At 43.2% G+C, this 22,379-nt stretch overlaps 1 protein-coding gene across 4 annotated transcripts in view; it reads right to left on the reverse strand.

Moving 5' to 3' along the window:
- LOC135253906 (cadherin-18-like) overlaps positions 1-22,379 on the reverse strand; it is a 203,012-nt gene that overhangs the window by 36,861 nt on the left and 143,772 nt on the right. For all 4 annotated transcript variants that reach the window (XM_064333749.1, XM_064333747.1, XM_064333748.1 and 1 more), the window contains one exon: positions 14,101-14,220. In XM_064333749.1, coding sequence (XP_064189819.1) covers positions 14,101-14,220 — 120 coding nt within the window. The remainder of the gene's footprint in view (positions 1-14,100; positions 14,221-22,379) is intronic.

Below are 22,379 nucleotides of genomic sequence, written 5' to 3' on the forward strand. Positions count from 1 at the left end.
GTCCTTTGTGTGATAATATATTACCCATTAAAAAAAGAATAATATATATCCAGCTGATTAATATTATTAAATGATTTTGTTGACAATCTCTCCACAGCTGAGGTATGCCATCAAGCCAATATATGAGACTTTTCAGGTGCGAATCCCCAGTGTTCCAGTGCAGCTCAGCAGCAGATTAGTACTGATTGATCATTCTGTATTATCAGAATGCAGTAGCCACTGAAGTCATTAGTCAGTCTCTCCCGTCATAGCAATATCTCAATTTCTCCCTCCGAATTGAATTATCTACCCCTGAAATTACATCCTTCCCGATATGGGCACACCTCAGGTCTCGAAGCATCGGGTGAAGCGGAGAGGGCGTGCGTCGCAGGTCCAGCTGTCGTCTAACCGCGGTCATCTCGTTTTCGGGTCACAGCCGGCGAACGTAAACGCCGTTCGGCCGAGGAACGGGTCTCGAACTCAGTTCTGGAGGAACCGCTTGCGTCACGACGTCTTCGTCACGACTACAGAGGCACCGGAAAACGCAAACATGTTCTGACCTTAATTGATCGAGGGACTGGCTGTAACAAAAACCAGAAGAATGGCGCGACATAGCTCAGGAGGTAAGACCGATTGTCTGGCAATCGGAGGGTTGCCGGTTCAAACCCCGCCCTGGGCGTGTCGAAGTGTCCTTGAGCAAGACACCTAACCCCTAACCCCTAACTGCTCTGGCGAATGAGAGGCATCAATTGTAAAGCGCTTTGGATAAAAGCGCTATATAAATGCAGTCCATTTACCATTTACCAAGAAATAAATAAATAAATAAAATAAATAAATAAATAGGGGTGCCAGGACTGAGAATGAAATCTTCAGGATTAAGGGGTCTGACTGCTGATTAGCAGTTTGTAGCAGCTCCACACTGAGGCTGTACTCTTGTGAACCAAGAATTAAGAAGCAGATCGGAACACTGAACCCTGAGCCTGTCCCCCAAGGGATGGACGGCTCCGTCCAACACAAACAAGCTCAGCACTTCTTTCTGGTTCAAAAAGACTTTCCAGACAATTTCACAACCTCCATTCGGCTAAACAGAAAGTTCCTGCATAGCTATTGGGATGGCAGGTATGCCATCCCGCCAAGTTACGCCTTGGCGGGGGCATGCCCCCATACCTATACAGCACCGAGAGTTTGGCACTTTTCAGGGTTCCCCACAGAAATAACCACAACAGCCACAGACACTCAGCCCTTAAAAACATTAAATTCTGTACATTCTGACCCCATTTCAACAGACAGAATTCATAAACAACTTCACATGTCCACACAATAAAGCCCCAAACTAAGGGGATTTTGCGTTTTCTCCTTCTTCTTCTTCTTCTTCTCATTCTTATTTTTCCTGCCGCCTATCCCACTAACAACATGTCTCCCCATTGGACATTTCACTGACACCGGCCAAATCTGCCCTACACAACCCAATCAAAAACGCGCATACACACGCAAAATACCAATACATTTTTATTCTGAGACATTTCCCATTCAAACAGCTAGTCTGCCTGTGGCTTAGTGGGTAAGGTTACAGTCTTGGGAACATGGGGTCGTAGGTTCAAGCCCAGCTTGGAACACGTTTCTTTAACCTGCTTCAACCCTCACTAATAATTGTCTACTACCCTACTTATCAATTATTGCTTTTGCACCATATTTAACCGCCGTTCACCGTTCAGTTATTAACTGGCTACAATATTGCTAAGCCACATGGATTCAACGGGAGCTCTTCTGTGCTTACTGGCCTGTGTTCTTTAAAACCACCGGCAGGTTTGCTAATGATATTTCACGCATTGCATAGCTATGGCATTAGCTAACGAAGTTACGGCAAATGTATTCCTTTCATTAAAAAGTTACACCAGTTCACCACTGTGCCATTTCTATTAACTATATTTCTTCACTTGGCTACCGTACAAAACTTTCATATCAGCAAACGCCACGTTTCTATTTCTACATTCCTGTTACCTCGCTCTGTTCTCTATCTAGCCACATACGCTACAAACAATTACTACTTATTTACATTCTGCAACTCCGCAGTTCGTACAGCTAATCCATCCGTGGCCTAGTGGGTAAGGTTACAGGCCTGGGAACACTGGGTCGTATGTTCAAGCCCAGCTTGGAACACGTTTCTTTAACTTGCTTCGACCCTCACTAATAATTGTCTACTACTTCTTAATTATTGCTTTTGCACCATATCTACCCGCCGTTCACCGTTCAGTTATTAACCGGCTACAATATTGCTAAGATATATGCATTATGACTTACCGTCTGTACGTTCAGTTATTGACCGGCTACAATATTGCTAAGCCATATGGATTCAACGGAAGCTCTTCTGTGCTTACTGGCTTCTGTTCTTCTTTAAAACCACCGGCAGGTTCGCTAATAATATTTCACGCATTGCATAGCTATGGCATTAGCTAACGAAGTCACAGACTGGTAAACCTCACTCACTCACGGCCACCCATATGCATTTCATGACGCAAATGTATTCCTTTTATTTAAAAGTTACACCGGTTTACCACTGTGCCATTTCTACTAACTATATTTCTTCACTTGGCTACCGTACAAAACCTTAATATCAGCAAACGCCACGTTTCTACATTCATGTTACCTTGCCCTGTTCTCTATCTAGCCACATAGGCTACACACAATTACTACGTATGTACGTTCTGCAACTCCGCATTAAAACATTACATTTAAAATTATGATTCACTCATAAGTATAACTACTAGCACTGAACATGAGAAAAACACATTCGTGCAATAGATTGCATTACAGGAAATAATGTGTGCAATGTTATTTGACCCTCCACTTCAACAACCAACGTTCAATACCGACTGTTATATATACAATTTGATAAGGAATATATGCTCGCTCATGGTCACTCCATTTACTTCGCACTATACTCCGTGATCATGTCAACCTTCACCTACATGCCATTCTGCTAAAAACATATTGTTTCAACTACGGAATTTCGTAATTAAATTAGAATTTCTCTCACACTGTTGTTATTCTCTCATATGCAAAGCCTGCTGGGACATATGCGTCTGCTCCTATTCTCCACTATCATGTTTTCCGGTTCTAGTTTAGCAAAACGGCGAAGATGATTCCTACCTGCAGATTAGCCTATCAAAATGCCTTACAAACCTTACAAACACTAAAAGTGCATCTCCACGAAATAACAGACAATGGAGCAGGACAGAAGGATAAACCTTACAAACACTAATAGTGCATCTCCACGAAATAACACACAACGGAGCAGGACAGAAGGCTACCCAAGTTGCGACCTAGGGAGTTAGAATTCTACGGGCGTGTTGATTACTTTGTCAGTCAAGGCTCGTTGGATGGACGTCAAATCCGTGAGTACATACCATATTCCATCTGCGTTCCTGATGCGTTTACGCTTACGCCACTGCATCCTTTCTCACAGCCACTGTTTTACATATATAGCAAACCGAAACCGTTGAACGGTACACGCTCATCAGACTGTACAGATTCACACAACGATAGCCATAATCCACAACCGTTTCTTGCAGGGTCGCATTTCTCACTCTCGTAATAAAACGCTTTGCAAAAAGAACTGATATCTCATAAAAACACGTTTCAACGTACAAAATGCCAAGTTACTAAAAAGTATTGATATCAAAATGACGCCAAGTTACGATACTACAAACAATATAGGCTATCTTGCCTCACCGAAATGACATAAGATGTATCTCAAAGCAATGCTACCCAATATTTCCTCAGTTCTTTCAAGTCACTTGGCCCTGTGTTTTCTAATCTTACCATTTCACAATGTCATGCAAACTTTCTGTCAGATCAAAGAGACAAATATTTCGAATTTCCTCATGGAACACATTGAACATTGTACATTGAAATTAATGTATAAATTCATTAATGTACAGAACTGCTGCTGAGCAACGACAGGAAGCACATTTCTCCAGAAAACACGTTTATACTTGCTTCTGAACTGAATTTGAGTACATGTGCAAGTTATTGTATATTTGCTACGTACAATAAATACTGCATGTAAAACACATATTGTACATACATACATATAGAACTTCTTTATCCGCATGGGGACATTTCCCTGGCAGCATCTTACATTCACATTCACGAACACACTTGTACCAAGAAACATACTATCATTCACGCAACAGAAAGCCTGGGCAGCGAAATACATAGGCCTACATACCAATACAAATTGGACATACACACACCTATTCAATCAATCTTGACTGTGAGAGAGCCATCCACACATATATTTGGCCTGTTCATGTAGTGCATGCTTATACACAGGGCCAAGTGACTTGAAAGAACTGAGGAAATATTGGGTAGCATTGCTTTGAGATACATCTTATGTCATTTCGGTGAGGCAAGATAGCCTATATTGTTTGTAGTATCGTAACTTGGCGTCATTTTGATATCAATACTTTTTAGTAACTTGGCATTTTTGTACGTTGAAAACGTGTTTTTTATGAGATATCATTTTACAAAGAAGACCCTAGAATCATGTAAAGCAGACACACTTTTGTGTGATTGTCTACAGCATTTCAAATCCAGAAAAATGTTCCAGCTAAAACATTGTTCAACTTTAACAGAATACTTTTAGCACCGAGGAGTGCATATTGGTGTGTACCTACCTACCTTCCTACCTACCTACCTACCGACCAACCATACCGACTGACTAAACTGCAGCCTGTACCTACCTACACGTGGTCACTGCTGGCCTCTGATAAACTCCATCTGAATTGATTTACCACCGGGTCTAGATGTGCGTTACACACGAATGCGTAGCGCTGGGTCAGGTCTTTCGTGTGCTGTACTTCTGCCAATTTTAGCTCACTTTCCAGACCTCTCCTCCCCGGCGTTGTTCAGCTAACTCCGAGCGCTGTGCTCTGCTCTGCTCTGACTGTACCGCTGCTTTCCCCGTCTCGAGTCAGAGAGCACAAAGTCCTCCACAGTGCTCCCCGTTCGGGAGTCTAAGCTTTTTAAAAAAGTATGTGGCCCGGCTCCAGGTAACCATAAGAGGAAGAGGAAAGCACTTCACTGTGAGGTTACATAAATCTGCGGCCACTACATAAGACTACGTTACGTCAGACACCACTTCATGGTCTGACTTTCAAAAAATGCATGGTGAATTTATGTGGGTTCCTAATTTAGATTTGCTTATTTCTCTCTCTCTTTCTCTCTCTCTCTCTCTCTCTCAGTCTCTCTTCCTCTTTCGCTATCTCAGACATTTTGAAGAACCCATTTGTTGGAAAGCGGGCATCCTATGGCCGTGCCACGTTGAAAGTCACTGAGCTCCCCAGCGCAACCCGTTCCACTGCCAATGTAAGTCCATGAAGATCGCATGGCTGCACGCCTGATTTTATGCACCTGTAATGTGAATATATATCCCCGGTGTGAAGAAATCTTCAGAGTAACCATTGATGGACAGCACATCCTCTGCTGGCGGTAGATAGGCTAAATGGTAATAGGGTGGTAATGGGGAAACTTATCAGACCGTACACTCACAGTGGTTGGGTAGATTATAGCCCGGGGTATAAGACTGTCAGGTAAAATAGACAGTCCGAGAAAAGTCTGCATTCATCAGCACTCGGGCCTGATTAAAATCCATTTGGCCCCGCCCGGGCATTGCGTTCACCTTCACATCACGTGACCTAAACAAACAGCTCTGATTTGCCAGATGTTTCATTTATGACAGTGTACTGAAAGCACGCTGATCAACTGATTTAGTAGGCCCAATCAAAATAGTACACTGAGCCAGATACTGAAGGGCATTCCGTTTACCTTTATTATTCAAAGGTATAACAATGGTATAGAACCTGTATTTGCATGTATTATTCATATACAAATCCTTCAATTCCACCTGAATGTACAAATGTTAAAGCTGGCTTCAGTGGGTAGCCGTGATCTGAAACCAGAGTCCTTGAAAGTCACATGGTCTGCTGAATTTTTCCACCTCAAAATCAGCAATGGAGGTACAATATTTGGTAAAAAAAAAAAAAAAAAAATCCAATTCATCCAGAACCCCCAAAATTCAGCTGAAATCTGGCAAGCTGTAAATAAATCCCAGAAATGGTCTGGCCATGGCTCTGTGCGGACTGCACATTACGTTCCGGTCTGATTTATTTCCAAAGAGAGGTAAAACACCTCAGCAGGCGGGCGGGGACGGGGTGCTGCGCCCGTCCTGCAATCCAGCGTCCCATTTAAAAAAAAAGACCTTACTTCTGTCCGCTGGGTCAAAGCCAATGATAGAAAAGAGAGAGTGAAAAAAAAGTTGTTTACCAGAGACCTGAGAAAGCCTTTCAGAAGCCTTGGCAGGGGGTGGTGTGGGGGTGGGTGTCCCGTCTCATCCTTCCCCGACCCGTCCCGTCCCGTCCCATCAGCTCCCCCACCCCCGCGTCGTTCCCACGCTGCTGGATGTACGCCGGGTGCGGCGTCGCCGGCTGAGCTGATCTGGCAGCCGTCGCCCGGGGGAACCGGTGATGTAACACCTGGGAGCCTCACACCTGGGCGCTTGGGTGGAGGAACGCAGTCACCTGACAGACCACTGCCCTGAGGGTGACTATATACTGAGCCTACATACATTTACACTGCATTGATTTTAAAAAGTTAAATTAAAAAATATTAGCTATGAAACTATATAAAATAAAACTATAAAACTGCAAAGCAATAAACTAAACCCAGTACTCCATTAAATATCACTTCTGGCAAGTGCAAGACACAATTAAATAGGGTTTTATTAAGGTCATGAACTCAGTCAGAGTAACCAAACTGTTCAATTTGCTTCTAATTGCTTCCTTAGTGCAGGTATAAGAGAGCTTTTAGTGTCTCATTCTAGGCTTCTGATTGCCTTTGGAGTCGGTTCTTGGCATTTGTCAAGGAAGCTTGAAAATAAGAAAGAAAAAAAAAAGTCAGGCACTAGACCAAACCTTAGGCCAAAAATCAACTTTTAAGAACATCGTTAAGAAGGAAGAGAGCACTGGTGAACTCAGTAATCACAAAGAGCCTGGTAAGCAAAGAAGACCTCTGCAATTGAGGACTGAAGAATTCTCACCACTGAAGAAAAGAAAAGTCTCAGATTGTATGGGGGGGTAGGGGGGGTTGTATGCATTTTTTCCCAAACATTATGGAACTCATTGTGTATTATCCATTGTTGGACTTTTAAAAAATTTGTTTCCTACAGTAATTTCCAAGTAACATTGTGCAATTATTGTTACATTGCCAAACATCCTTCAGAGATGATCACGTACCTGCCATGGATCATCACTAAACGTTTGTCACAAAATATTCATCACCAAATGCATTCCTGGCGCAGTCAATGGGACAAAATCTATTTATTAATTTGTTTATGTATGGTTAATCACTCGTTCTATCCAACATATGCCACTGCAGCCCAACGCCTGGCTCAGGCTGTTTCTCAGAATGGGGTTCTGCAACGGTGCCTGAGCTCTGTACATGAGGACAAGGAGGGGGTGGGGGGATTGAGGGAGGGGGTGGGGGGATTGGAGGGGGGGGGGGTCCTCTGGAGGAGACCGAATGTGTGTCACTTTCACAGCTTCGGCAGTTTAAATATAACTGCTCTCATGCGTCCGCTGCAGGACCGGGACAGACAGGAACACGGCAGCAGCTCCACGCTCTTGTGCTTCTGTGACACTTTCCCCCATACATCCAGATTACACACACACAAACGCGCACACACACACACGCACGCACACATACACTCTCACACACACGCACACATACACTCTCACACACACTCTCACACACACGCACACATACACTACACCCCACACACACTGCACACATACACTCTCCACACACACACCCTGGCACCCTGCACACATCACTCTCACACACACAGCACACAAAATCACACGCCTCATCTCAACAACCACATCACACACACATGCCATCGCACACATACACGCACACACTCACACACAAACACACACATGCACACATACACTCACACAGATACACGCACACACACATACTCTCTCTCACACACACTCACACGCACACAAACACACGTAGTGCACTCTGTAAACTTCAGTAGCAAACCCGAAAAGTGCATTTAGAGTTTGGGGTCTTCAAGTGCACGTCCTTTAAATGAACTAATATGGGTCTGCTCCAGCAGCATAGAGAGCTGGTTCATATTTTCTCTCTGTAAGTGGTGTGTAGTGGCATTTACTGTCCCTATTTGAAATTTAGCAGCACCTTATCAAAGCCATAACAATAAAGATATGACCTTTCTCATACAGCCTCAACGCTGCTAGCTCCATTAGACATAGGTGTCCAGTGAAATTAGACTTTCAGTTCTGATGTTTCCCTCATGGGTGCAAACCTACAGTATTATTTATTTATTCATTCATTCATTCATTCACTCATTCATAAATACGAGTGCACTACACAATATGAGTTTTTTGCATGTCAATGTTTCAGCCCAGCTCAGAAAGAGGAGGTCTCTGGTTTTGATTGGTTGGGTCATGATGATGACAGGTTTATGTTTATATTCTCTCATGAAGGTGCCATTTCAAGGAGAGGAATGCACCCAGTCCTGACAGTCACATGACATAAAAGCACATGGCCTAAAAGAGTTCTGGAACGCTGGTGGAAGGATCTTGCGCGCTGGGCTTCTCGACACTCTCCCACAGTAAATCATACTAAGCGTCATGCTTAATTACGTTTTGGTTGAATCACAGAAGTGACCTTTACCGGAACACTAGTAAGACAAATACAGACTGAATAAAGCTGTGTAACTGAGGTGCAAACATTGTTTTGTTCCCATTGAAAGGCAACATTTTTATGCTGCACATGTCGTATACAAAACAAGCCATCTTGTGCCTTGTTTTGGATATCGACCAGCTCCTGCGTCTGCTGGGTACATTTTACTGCTTGCTGCCTGTGCATACACTACATGGCCAAAAGTATGCGGACACCTGACATCCAACATCTTGTCCAAAATGATGGACATTGATATGGAGTTGGTCCACCCTTTGCTGCTATAACGACCTCCACTCTTCGGGGAAGGCTTTAGAATATATGTTGGATGTCCCACACACAGGGCGGGACCCACAGGAAATCAAAAAAGAACAGAGATTCATTAAATCCCTGGGTGTTTAGCAGACACACTTATTCAGAGCAACTCATACAGCTTCCTTACATAGTATCCATTTATACAGCTAAATGGTTTTTATAATTTATTTTTACTAAAGCAATCGAGGTTAAACGCCTCGTGGTCGCACGGAATGGAGCCTGCGACCTTTCGGTTACTAGCCAAGTTCCCAAACCCTTACACCGACCTCTTCAGCGTTCGCAGGCAGTTTACAGTATGCCAGGGCCTCCTACTGTAAAAACCAGCCCTGGGAATCCGCGTGCGAGCCCGTGGCCATGACTACCGTAACCCCTGAATCATAATGAACTCTTTAATTGTCCGTGAATAGACGCTGCCGATGTCTGCGGAGGGACGATTTACCCTCTCGAGTGAAATTGTGTCAGAAATAGCTCCACACGCCACGAAGAATAAATATCCCAGACTCACACCCCCAGGGCGCTTAATCAGTGAGATCAGCTAACGCTGTCGTTTTTCCTTCAACGTGGCTAACGCTGAGAAACGGCGGCGCTTTAAAGCGATCGCTTTGTGACTCAGTTAAAGCGCGGGCTGGCGGGTGAAACTGGTGAGGTCCTAATTGTGGGAAGGCGTGGACATCTGTTCACTGCAACTGAACAGTTTGTGGAAAAACTGAAGAGTTCAAAGACAAAGGAAACAGTGCGTGCTTTCGTCTAATTTTTTTTTTGCCGTATGCTGTGGACCGTTATCTGCATTCATGTTATCCAGTTAATTATTTCAGTTTGTGTCTAAATATGTTTTTTTTTTTTCTCTCTCTCTCTCTCTCTCCGCCTTTAACTTTTAAATTGTTTACCTGCCCAGAGTCTAGAGTTGAGAATTAGCCAGCTGGGTAAATCTGGGACATTCACAGAAACGTCAAACTGATCAATTGTGCACTGTCCCTGTCAAATCAGATTCATTAAAAAAAAAAAAAAAAGAATACCATAAAAATACAATGAAAATGGAATTTAATCAAACCGGAATCGTGACAAAGGGAAACTGAGAGAAGCTAAAACTGAAACACGTTTCCAGTGGCCTTAAGAGACCGGGGAATGAGAAAATGCCCATAACCCCACACAGACTAAAGACTAAAAAACAACTCTTCATATTGTTCCATGGCTCCTGTGACCCCCCAGTGGATAATCTTTCTTTTTTCTCTTTCTTTTTTAAGATTGCCATTTGAGTAATTGCTATTGTTATGGCTGTGCAAGGATAGGCTTTCTGTCTCACAGTAATTTCTTAAGTTACAATGCAAATGTAAATGTCTATTGGGTTAACATAACACATATTGGGCCTCATTCACAAAATATTATCACAAAATATTAGTAGGGGTTCAAGTCCAGCCGTGCAACCTTTGTTGCATGTCTCTCCCTCTCACTTCCCCGTTCTTCCTGTCTCTCCACAGTGCCCTGTCCAATGAAGGTGAAAAGCCCATAAAAAAAAAGTTTATAAAAAAATATTTGTCTTGTTTTTTTTTATTGCTACAGTGCTCAATGCAAGTCACACGCACACACTCACACACACACCCACACACGCCCCCACCCACTCACACACACACACACACGCACGCACACACACACACGCACACACGCACACACACACACACACGAATACACAGATCAGTTTTATTTTCATTATTCCCCCTTTCTTCCCACTCAGCAGTTTCCCAGCCAATAAATCATACCAGGGAGGATTTCGGGGAAGGATCAAAGCCTGTTGCGAAGCTGCGATCTTCATTTTCTCTGCTTTTGTACAGCTTGCTCAATGTTTATATATTTCATTTCCTCCTCTCCTATCTGGCTGGAAAATACTGATCGAGCTCAAATCAAGTGTCCAAAAAAGACCTGTTACACACAATTATGAATCAATTATTTTACCATCTTATTTAATGGCAAAAGTGTCATTGTCTGCTCCAACCAATAGCCATTAGCCCCACCCTGTTTTTTAAAACAGTGTCTTTTGCCCTGAGCACCGTGCGCTCCAGTGTTCCTCATTTTGGGCCAGTCCCCGTGAAGTCCGCGTCCGAGTAAGGAGTTTTTAAATCAAGACGGCCATTACCACAACGACGGGGCAGTGTGTGTCATCACTGACCGACAACATGGACGGAATTAGCATCCGCAACCAACGGCACGCTAATTTTATCCAATCAAAATGTTTTGCCGTGGGTAAGCGCAGCAGTTTGATTGGTTCATGCATGTGGTCCACTCATCAGTATTTAACATGAAAATAGGAGGTTTATCACGAGAACCAGGAGATCTAGCAGCCAGACAATGAGTGAAGAGCAAAGCTTCATTAAACCAAAAATAGGCGGAGCTTGCGTACATTGTCAGTGACACACTGATTTCAACCAACCGCTGATTGAAATTTCCCTCAGAGTCTTTTGATTACATTGTTTTCCATCAGAAGTCTCTTTTAAGGCTACTTAAAATTATATTTTGTGCCTCTGGAAAATGTGAAGTGGCGTAAATGTCACCTTAAAGTGTTTTAAACTGTTCTTCTATGACCATTTTTTTTTCAGGGAAAGAGGAAGCACCCCACAGTCTTGAATGCAATCCAGAGTTTACCTATGCAGGCTGTTCCAGCTAGTGATTCATGGGTGGTCTCCCCCTCAGCCAATTAGGGCAGGTTTCAGCTGACAGGATTCCAAACATGCCTTGTTCCACAAAAAAGACCCCCGCCCTCCCTCACCCCCCTTCAGCTGATCAGGCAGATTTAGGTCAGATACTTTCGTGAACATTCTTTTCTGAATTCTCCAGGCTGTACTCCCTTTGAGGGAGAAGAGAGAGAGAAAAAAAGTGAAATTACAAAAACCCTTTCACTGGTAGTCATATTGAGGACAAAAATGTGGACTGGTTCTCGCCTTAAGTGTCGACCAATCAACTACAGGAACGCGATCAGTACAACCATGCATTGATGCGTCGTGCTAATGGAAGCTCGATATAAATAAAGCTCGGCTAATCCAGCCGTCCGACATTCAATCAGTACCCCCAACTCAGCATGCAGAAAATCTTTACTTGGCTTTTCCGTAACCTACGCTCCGCTGGCACAGCTGACCATGTCAGCATCAAGGGAAAGGTTTATGGGTTTATGTACGTTCTCGAAATCAGTGCCAGTCGTCGGCCGCACCATACAGCGTCCGGTCGATGGGCAAAAAGTTCAACAAGAGCTCCACAAAGCACTAAATATGAACGCGTACACAGAGCATGTTTCACACTGGAGGGCTGTGAACTGACACCGCATCGCTGACATGAGCAGTCTCAGAACTAAAAAATAAACAAAAAGCTCATTTTCACTTTTACACTTTTATTTTTGCTGCTCTGAATTATTTTTCGGAATCTTAGAAAGTGAGCCTGTGTATCATCGAGCTGTATGCATGTGTACAGAAATGCATGCGTGTATGCACACCACACACACACAGGCACTTACACATACGCACACAGACTCACACAGACACTCACGTGCTCACACACACAGACACACACACCACATACACACACACACACACACCACACACAGACACACACATAAACACACTCACACACACGTGCACACACACACAGGCACACACACACAGACATGCACACGCTCACGCATACACTCACACAGACACTAGCACACACACACAGACACACAGAGAGACTCTTACACTGGTGCACACGCACAGAGACACGCGCTCAGAAGCCTTTGTCCCGCTTCCTTGTCCCATTAAAGTTGAATGCCATTTCACAATGGCAGCCAGCGTAACAAAACATGCGTTTGTGAAAACACAGAAAGCGCATTAGGTTAAACCTGTTTCAGTCTTTACTTCAGCCTCATTTTAAAAGCAAAGAACAGAATCTCTAAAAGCTATTCCAAAAAAAAAAAAAAAAAAGCTTTCTTCTTTTGTCTCCAGTGGGACGTAGTCAATTAAGCTGCAGAAGGCTGCAGAGATCCTGGTGTGCTATGGAGCTCCACTGAGGCCGGTGCTGTTGTTATAGCTGCTTCAGCGCTGTTCTGTGGGGCTCTGTGACTGTGTCTGCCGTACTGCAGCCGAACATCACAGCCAAAGACAGGTTTTAATTAGCCGACAAAAAACCGACGATGTAAACAAACCTGTCGACTGAGCTCAGGAGACACCCTTCCTAAACAGATTCTCATTTTTTACCCCCCCAAAAAACAACAGGTACGTTATTTTCTGTTTGCTTTGCTTAAATGCGTCCGCTCTTTGTGAGTCACACACTTTTCACACAGCTAAAAAATGTGTGACTCACTACCCTGGAATACAGTGGAATACCTACAAAAGAAAATAAAAGAAAAAAAAAACAAGCATTTTTTACATTTCTGTAGTTCCATAACTGGGCCTTTGCCGCAATGCTCAGGGATGTTATTCATTTATTTATTTATTATTTTTCTTTTATTTTCTTAGCTATAGAAATAGTAGGAATACAATCAACCTGCTCAATCCAAAAGAACTTGTACCATCCAGCCGTAAGTGCACAGCACATTTTCACAACAGCAGTAACGCCAGATACTTTATTCCATACAATGTCCACATCCTCAACAAGCTACAAAGCTAAAAAAGGACTGTCGCTCGTATGTGAGGCTCTACAACACGCAGAACATCACTCTGTAAACCAAGGACTGCTGCTCGCATGTGAGTCTGTCTTCCATGCTGAACATCAATCTATAAACCAAGGACTGTCACTTGTATGTGAGTCGTGTGCGCCATGCTGAACATCAATCTATGAACCAAGGACTGTCACTTGAACGTGATGCTGCACATCACGCAAATACTGAACGCGCCTGTCGTTTTGCATCTTTGTAAATGCACTGTTTCATCACTGTTGTTGTTTTTTTTTTAACGCGAAGTCCATAAAAGTAAATGTCCACCGTGATGGCCAATAATTTTCTCAAAAGGACACTGAAAAGTTCCATTAAGTTTAATGGAGTAATAAAAATAATAATAATAAAAAAACAGATTCTCTTACCGGTTTTGGGATCCACGGAGAAATATGGCTGCCCCTGCAGAATGCTGTAAACCACTCTCGCGCTGTTTCCATAGGTGGGGTCATCGGCATCACTGGCAGTGACCTGGAACACTGAGGTACCTGGGGGGTGGGGGGTGGAGTCAGAGGGAGGAGAAACTGTGATTTTATGAACACGTATAATTAAATTGAAGAACTTGTCGCACATTTACTTTTTTTTTGTTTTTTTTTTTGCATGTGCTGTGTGTGTGTGTGTGTGCACATGGTGAGTGTCTAGCTCAGGTTATTTCTATTTGTATATTTTTCTGTTAAGAATTTAAAAATGCTTTTTCGTTTGAGTTTTGAGTGGGAAAGAGAAATGTGTCGAACCTTAGGAAATAGAATTAGGTTACTTTGGGATTCGTGTGCCATGTGTACTTATGACTGTGAGAACGAGCTCAAGGAATTTCAAATTACCGTGTGATGGAAAAGTGGAAGGCAATGCCTTAGGAGATCGCTCCCCCCCACCCTCCACCCTCCACCCTCCACCCTCCACCCTCCACCCCTACCCTACCCTGTCGACTGTGCAAATATCACAGGGATTATTTCATTATTTCTCACAGACTCTCATCTGAAAGTCAATATTCCTCAGAGTTCAAGCAAAGCAATTTGTAAGTTTATGCCAGTAAGAATCAGTCTGACATTTTTTAAAGCTTCCGTTTAATCACTGCGACACATACTCTCCCTGGTGCTAAAGGTGGATACGGATACGGCCGTCGTTGAAGAATTCTCAACGTTCAGAATATTTCTGGAGAGGGCGGAAAGGAACTTGGTGGGGAGGGTTGGAGAGTTTAGGTGCTTTTGTGATGAACGTCCACGACTTTAACACATACCAAAGACATTTGGGGGGGGGGGGGGGGGTTCCTTGACTATGGTTTCATGACACAGCATGGTTTTGTTGCCATGGCTACTGTGGCCCATTCTAATTTTGTCAAGTAACACATGCTGATGGTGTTGGATGCAGTATCCATTACCCCTGGCAGTCAGCACCATGGAGAGCTCCCAGCCCAGCTCCAAGCCTGTGGCCAGTGCAATGCAACACCAGCAGCACATACAAATTACCCAACTCCAGCAGCTCATACAGATAACCCAACTCCAGCAGCACATGCAGATAACCCAACACCACCAGCAGCACATACAGACAACCTAACACCAGGAGCACATACAGATAACCCAACTCCAGCAGCACATACAGATAACCCAACACCAGGAGCACCCGCAGATAACCCAACAGCAGCAGGACCTGCAGATAACCCAATGCCATCAGGACCGGTAAATAACCCAACACCAGAAGCACCTGCGGGTAATGCAACACCACAAACTGCCCATCGAAATGGGCTTAAAAAGTCTTTCGCAGCCTCAGGCAGTGCTGCGGTCCCGTAGCACAGAACAGTTAGCGTCCCAGTGCTGTACAGGCTCTCTTATTCCCTCAATCTTTCAATGCGGTTTACAGCCCTTTAGCTGGGTCCCCTCAGCTGAATGGGCTTGCATCAGCAGCATTGGGAGGCTGTTGGGGGGGGGGTTGCTGTTGGGAGTTTTTAAACCCAAAACGCCCCAGGCTATGTCTAAAGCTTTTCACGCCAAAACGTGTTTCGGTGAGCAGGGAGATGCCGATTTGATCTGCCATGCCGGATCTTACATGTCAGACTCATATCCCCCGCTGGCTCTGGCCCAGGAAACAAACACGTTCTGTGTTTTTTTGTCCTCCCCTCATTGGGTCTCTCCACTCTGAAGCCAAACTCGATGTGATTTATGCTCTGTTGTTCTCTTTCCTGGGGTATTTTTGTTTTTATAATTTTATTATTTATTTACCTTCGTGCAACCAGGTAGGTCAGCAGAGCGCTGCATTCTCATTTGCAGAGGCAGCCTGGGACTTCAAAGCGGCCGGGGAATTGCAAGGTATTGTGGGTATTGTGTTTCCGCTCAAACTGAGGGAGCTGATTACCAAGTCTGATGTAGCGAGCCAGTTTTAGGGAGACTCGGCCCGGCCACCCACATTAGAGCTCCAATTTTTGGGAACGGTGACATGAGATATCTAACGACCACAATAACTCAGAACCTTGGCTTTAAATTGTTGCCGGGGCAACAGCTCTTACATGGCCCAGAGCAAAGACTGCCCCCTGCTGGCCCGCCAGCACAACTTTTGGCAACAGGCCTCCTATCCAAGTGCTTTCCAAGCACACACACATAGTGTTCTTTAGGGAGAAAAAAAACTAGTGTTGGCATTTTCATGGAATGATTTGATTTTGAGACACAAATGCAGTGTTTTGGTAGTCTTGGTGCATTTTGTGTGCGTGATTGACTGTTGTGTCCAGCTGTGTGTTGGTTCAGAGAACTGTGTCACGAGTTTGGAAAAAATGAGTAATGTTTGCAACCAATTATACAAAAAAAAAAAAAAATAAATTAAAAAAATAATATATATATATATATATATAAACTGTAAATAAAATAAAAACGTAGGAATATCGGTCAGCTATGCTTCAGTTCAAGCTTCTTTTCCACACTTCAGATACCAACACTCCCTGCATTCCCTCTTAGCTGGTTTAAAGAAATGGTTCATTAGAAAGCCAGCCAATTTAACACTGGCCACACACCACATCTTGCTGTTTAATGACACCCAATTAGATGACTCATAATGAGCTAAAATCATCTGAAAGCGGAAGCGAGTCCAGCTATTAAAACGTGCGAATGCGGCAGACTCGTTCTGGCAGTCGAGTCCACTGGTTTGATCCAGCACTTCATCGAGTGCACAAACGGACGGCTGACTGATGTGAATTTAACTGCGAGAGAGAGTTGCGGGCTCTCACTCTATTAAAGAACTCTGGGCGTTCATCGCTTCCCAAATCCCTTCACCTTGTCAGAAACAGGGTAGTTAGCAGTTAGCATTTTCAGTGCTGATACGCGCTGTCCGTGTCAGACTTGGTGCGAAGCTGAAGGCGCTGGAGGAGCCTATCCCAGCATGCATTGGGTGAGAGGCAAGAATACACCCTGGACAGGCTGTCAGTCCGTCACAGGGCACGCACACCATTCACACCCCCTGGACAACTCAGACTCTCCAATTACCATGACCTGCATGGCATTGGATTGTGGGAAGAAGCCAGAGTACCCAGAGGAAAGATATAGGGAGAACATGCAAACCTCACACAGAGGGGCCCTCGATTCAAACATGTGACCTTCTTGCGGTGAGGCACCCCTTGCACCACTGTATTTGTTTTTTTTTGGTTCTTTTTTTGGGTTGATTGCCAACCCAACAATGGAGCATAGATGGCTTAATTAATAGCCTGATGTTACTAATTTCCCCTTCCAGTGCTTTCTCTCTGGCCAGCTTTCCAACCAATCTGTGCTGTGTGCAGCTGACTTCCAGGAACTTCCACAGGAATGACAAAACAATTATTGCAGTTTTCAAAGCACAAATTGTCTGGCTGAAATAGGATTTGAGCAGACAGACCTTTTCCTCACTGTCTTTCTCTTAGAAAAGAAACCTCACACAATAGCCAGAATGTGCCCATCATTAAAAAGAAAAGAAAAGAACTCAAAAAGTGGTCTTTCCTTTTCATTGTTACTTCAGTGTGTACTTGAGTGTGCGTGAGTATGTGTGTGTGTGTGTGTGTGGTGTACATGTGTGAGTGTGTGTGCATGTGTGTGTGTGTGTGCATGCATGTGAGTGTGTGTGCTTGCGTGCGTGTGTCTGTGGTGTGTGTGTTGAATGTGTGTGAGTGTGTGTGTGCATGTATGTGCCTTTGCTTGTGAGTGTTGGTGTTTGGGTGTATGTGTGTGAGAGTTCACACATTGCCTTGTTAGCACCTGTGTGCAATGGGCATTGTCAGTGCACACCACTTCACAGATCCTGTGAGTCTTTTGTGACTAGCAAACAGGACTCATGATAGCAGATTATAGTGTTATAGGCTGTAAACTAGTACCAGGGAGACTTACAACCCACTGAAAATGCTGATGTGGAAAAATAGCACCAATTCCACTTTGTTTATTATGTTTTATGAGACCCTTTGATGCCTGCACACTGTCAAACAAGGTTAGATGTATTTAAGCCTTTAGCTTGTTTTAAAAATGTTTGCTACAGCAAAACCAATATTTATACCAAATTCATTTTCAAGATACTGGTTCCTTCCTGTGTAACAGTGCCTTGCACCTATTATAACCTTAAATAAATAAACCCAGATTGCCCATGACAAATAAATTATACATTTTTGGCTGGACCGCAACAGCGGGGCCAGCCCTACAAACGCGAATATCTGTGACCGAGTCACTGTGTGATGAAGTTACACCATTGGTCGGCCGGTCCAGCCATATACTAGGTTTTGACCTGGTCTTGTTTTTTTTTTTACACTCAAAATATGAAATCACAACCAATGTGAACTAAAATACATTTCGCTGTGTAATTAGTTATTCTGGGTAGGTTGGGCAAGAATATTGTGTATACGCTTCACATGATTTGTAGCATTGTTTAACTATGGTTGTTAATGCCACTCTTTGAGATGCAAATCCTTCAGTTGTAGCACAATTTAAATAAATAAATAAATTAATTAATAAACTGAAACAGCAAAACTACATCACACTAAATGTAAATACAATAAGACATAATATAGAGAAAGGAACAGATACTCCATAACCATTGTTGCCATTTATTCATACCTTTTTTACATGCTTTATATAAAGTAATGTCTATTTTCACTTATATGAACTCTGATTTACATGATATCCTTTCTTTCTGAATGTATGCGCTTGAGTCATCAGCTGATTAAGATCACGTTACAAATATGTGAATATACAGAGAATGTTCATAACTGAACGTCCCAATGCTGACGTAACAAGCATGACTGGTAACAGACAGCAATGGAGTTTTAGAACACTCACTTAAAAAAAAAAAAAAAATTGAAAAAAAAGAAACATTCCAAAAAAGCCAACTCTTCAAAGGGTTAAAATATCTACTGAGCTTTATCTGTTGCACGGTGTCACACTTTTTTCTCACTCTCTCTCTCTTTTAGAAATGCAGCCAAGCTGAATCCCAGGCGATAACTCCACAGACAGCTCCAGACTCTAAAGATGGCCGACACTGGCAGTGACACAGCGTGCTGTCACCACTGCATTTCTCACACGGAAAGATCCATCTGCTGTCTGCCAGAATGAGTCTTACGCAAGGATATTTCTAAACACGCCCGAGGCAGGTTATAATTTTGGGCTTTTTTTTTTTTGAAAAATGTAAAAGTGTAAAATGAAAAATAAAAGTCAATCTCAGCCTTCTAACTCAGGCACTGGCAAAGCAAAAGAACTCGGTAGACTTTAATATGTAGTTTTCAATGACACACACACACACACACACACACACGCACACATACAAATATTTTGAATATGTATGTATCAATTAGCATATATTTTCGCAAAAATGGTCATGGCGGCCATGTTAACTCAACATTACCCAGAACAGAAAACACGGTGTGAATGCTTACTATTACCCAGAATAACGAACGGGCTATCCATGCTAACTACATTACCCAGAATAACGACAGATTATCCATACTTACCAGAGATGCAGAGAGGGTATTCATGCTAACTCCATTACTCAGACCACAGACAGCCTATCCCCGATTAATATATAATATCAGAACTGCATGAGAGGGTATCCATGCAAACCACATATAACCCACAGACAGTACAGACAGTAAATTCACATAGACTGCCCATTGAGAGGGAAACACATTCATGCTACATGCTAATTCCATAACACCTAGTGTGACACCCACACACACACAAACACACACACACATGCATACACACAAACACCACAGGGACACACACTCACACGGACACACACATGCACACACACACACACACAATAAGAAAAGGGACTCACACACAGCCCATTTCCCAGTAAAGGAAGCAGCGAAGGTCTGTTCACTGCTCCACAGTGGCCAGTGAACGCTCTCTGCTCTGAAATGAGTTCCATCAGTCCCTTTTCTAATCGCTTTTGGACCAAAAACAGCATAAACTTTGCTGGAGGCTAGGAGTGATCTTTCGGCTAATTAATTCCAGTCCCCTGTTACTTGATCCTAACCCTCTTTGACCCTGATGAGTTCTCTCTCTCCATTTACTGTCTCTATTTCTCTCTCTCTCCTTCTCTCTCTCTCACACACACACACCCGCACATGCACATGCACACACACACTCAAAAACACATGCATATGCATACGCACACACACACAAATGCATACACATACGCACACAAACACACACACACACACACACACACACACACACACACACAGTGGAAAGGAGGCAGTCTCTTGGGGGAATCTTGGTTTCATTCTCATCATGCACACTCTCAGACCAGCTGTTGGATGCTGCTGGATATTGTTTTGTTTTGCGGTTGGCGTGGTGCAGGGCCTGGAACACTCAATAATTGGAGGATATTGCCTCAAATGAATGACTTTCAGCAGTTCTGCTGTGCACACTGAAGCTCTTCATTAAGTCACAGTCCGCTAATCTTTAACAGAGACACAGCTATACAGCGTACAGACTAGTCTTACAACACCTCAGCAAGACAGGCAGCGTATAGACTCAGAATCTGTATATATTCCTCCTCAAATGTGACAAATCACCTGCGATATGAGACTAATGCAAGTATCACGATTCTTGCCATCAATAAATCTGGCCAAACCCACGTTACGCCAGACTCATTTTTGCTTCTGGCGTAAACGACCTCATTTGCTGTTGGTTGCAAATGAGGTCATTCTTCGTCTGTTTGCTCTGAGGCCCATTAAGCATTATTATTTTCACTGCATTCAAGAAGTACAGTAATTGACCAAGACGTTGCCCTATTGGTCGGGCAGCTATTATGCATTATGGAGAGAGTATAATCTGATTGGTCTTCCCCAAGATCAATAAGATGTTTCCAAGACACAGAGCCAGATTGCATCTGTGTTCCAGTTCTTACCGAGGATCAGGTCCCCCTTCTCATGTCCTTATCTCAGAAAAGGAGCTCAGTGCTACTGCTCTCAGGAAACCTTTTAATACTTAGAAAAAACAGTATTAGAAAATAAGTTAATCATCTTAATAATAAATAAATAAATAAAATACATTTAAAATGTACATTTAACTAAATACATTTTTCGAGTAAGAAACACGTCACTTCCCTTCGGCACTTTGAGAGTTGATGACAGCCATAGACAGCATGCTGTCAGCATCTTAAAATTGCATAAATAAATATGCTCCCGTATCCCTTTCTCATTCAATGGAGCCACTAGCGTTAGCAACAGATTTAATCCGGCAGACAGTTAGCAAACGTTTACCTAATAAACGAATACATTAAATAAATGTGAAGGCTTTGACGCTTTAGTACATTTATTAGGCCTCAAAGTTTTGTTTAGTCTTTTAATAATTTATACGAAGCAGGGAAAATACTGTTCTGTTTGAATAAGACGCAGAAGGTTCATCTATACTAACAATGACTGCAGTAGTTACCAATTACTTCTAAGTTTCAGATTTGTGAAGCAAAAATGGTCATCACGGCTGTTTGCAGCTTTGAACGGGAGAGAGGGTTTGTCCCCAAAGTTTAACCTTTTATGTTGCCATGGAAGCTTGTTTTGTGGCTAGTTATTGGACTTGGCAGGCGTCAATCAACTTCCTAAACCCAGCCCCTGCCTATTTAAGGTAGACTGATGAACTTATAATCATTGATTAATGGAATCCCTTATATTTCAGATGTAAGGAAACTCTATAGGAAGTAGACGTTCCTGCCAGTGATAAGAAGTCTGCCGTTTGGGCAGACAGCATCCAGTCACCTCAGTCAATTTTACGACCCCAGTCTTCTGACTACTAGACCGGTGGGACGTAGCCTGTTTGTGTGGATGCAAGACCGTAAGCCATTGCTGTTGGAGTACCAATTAGTGGTGCTGCATGGCGTGCCACTCGAAGAGGTGTTTAAGGAAAGGCCTGTGTGATTCCACACTCATTTCCACCGCTTAGCTAATATGTCACTGTATTGAACTGCCTGTTACATAATAACAATAACAATCATAACGATAATGTAATAATAATAATAATAGCTGACGATGCAGCCATAATTCTGACAGCGGCAGAGAAAGGCCATAGGGAGAATAAGCTTTGAGAGAAAAAAGGTAAAAATCGTAGTAAAAGGAGAACTGTGGAAAAACGGCGTGTGATCGTGAGATGGCATAAAGGCAAAAGTGATGTGTGGACAGGAAACGGCCCCAACCAGTGCACTTTAC

Source organism: Anguilla rostrata, chromosome 4 (genome assembly GCF_018555375.3).
Source record: "Anguilla rostrata isolate EN2019 chromosome 4, ASM1855537v3, whole genome shotgun sequence".
NCBI lineage: Eukaryota > Metazoa > Chordata > Actinopteri > Anguilliformes > Anguillidae > Anguilla > Anguilla rostrata.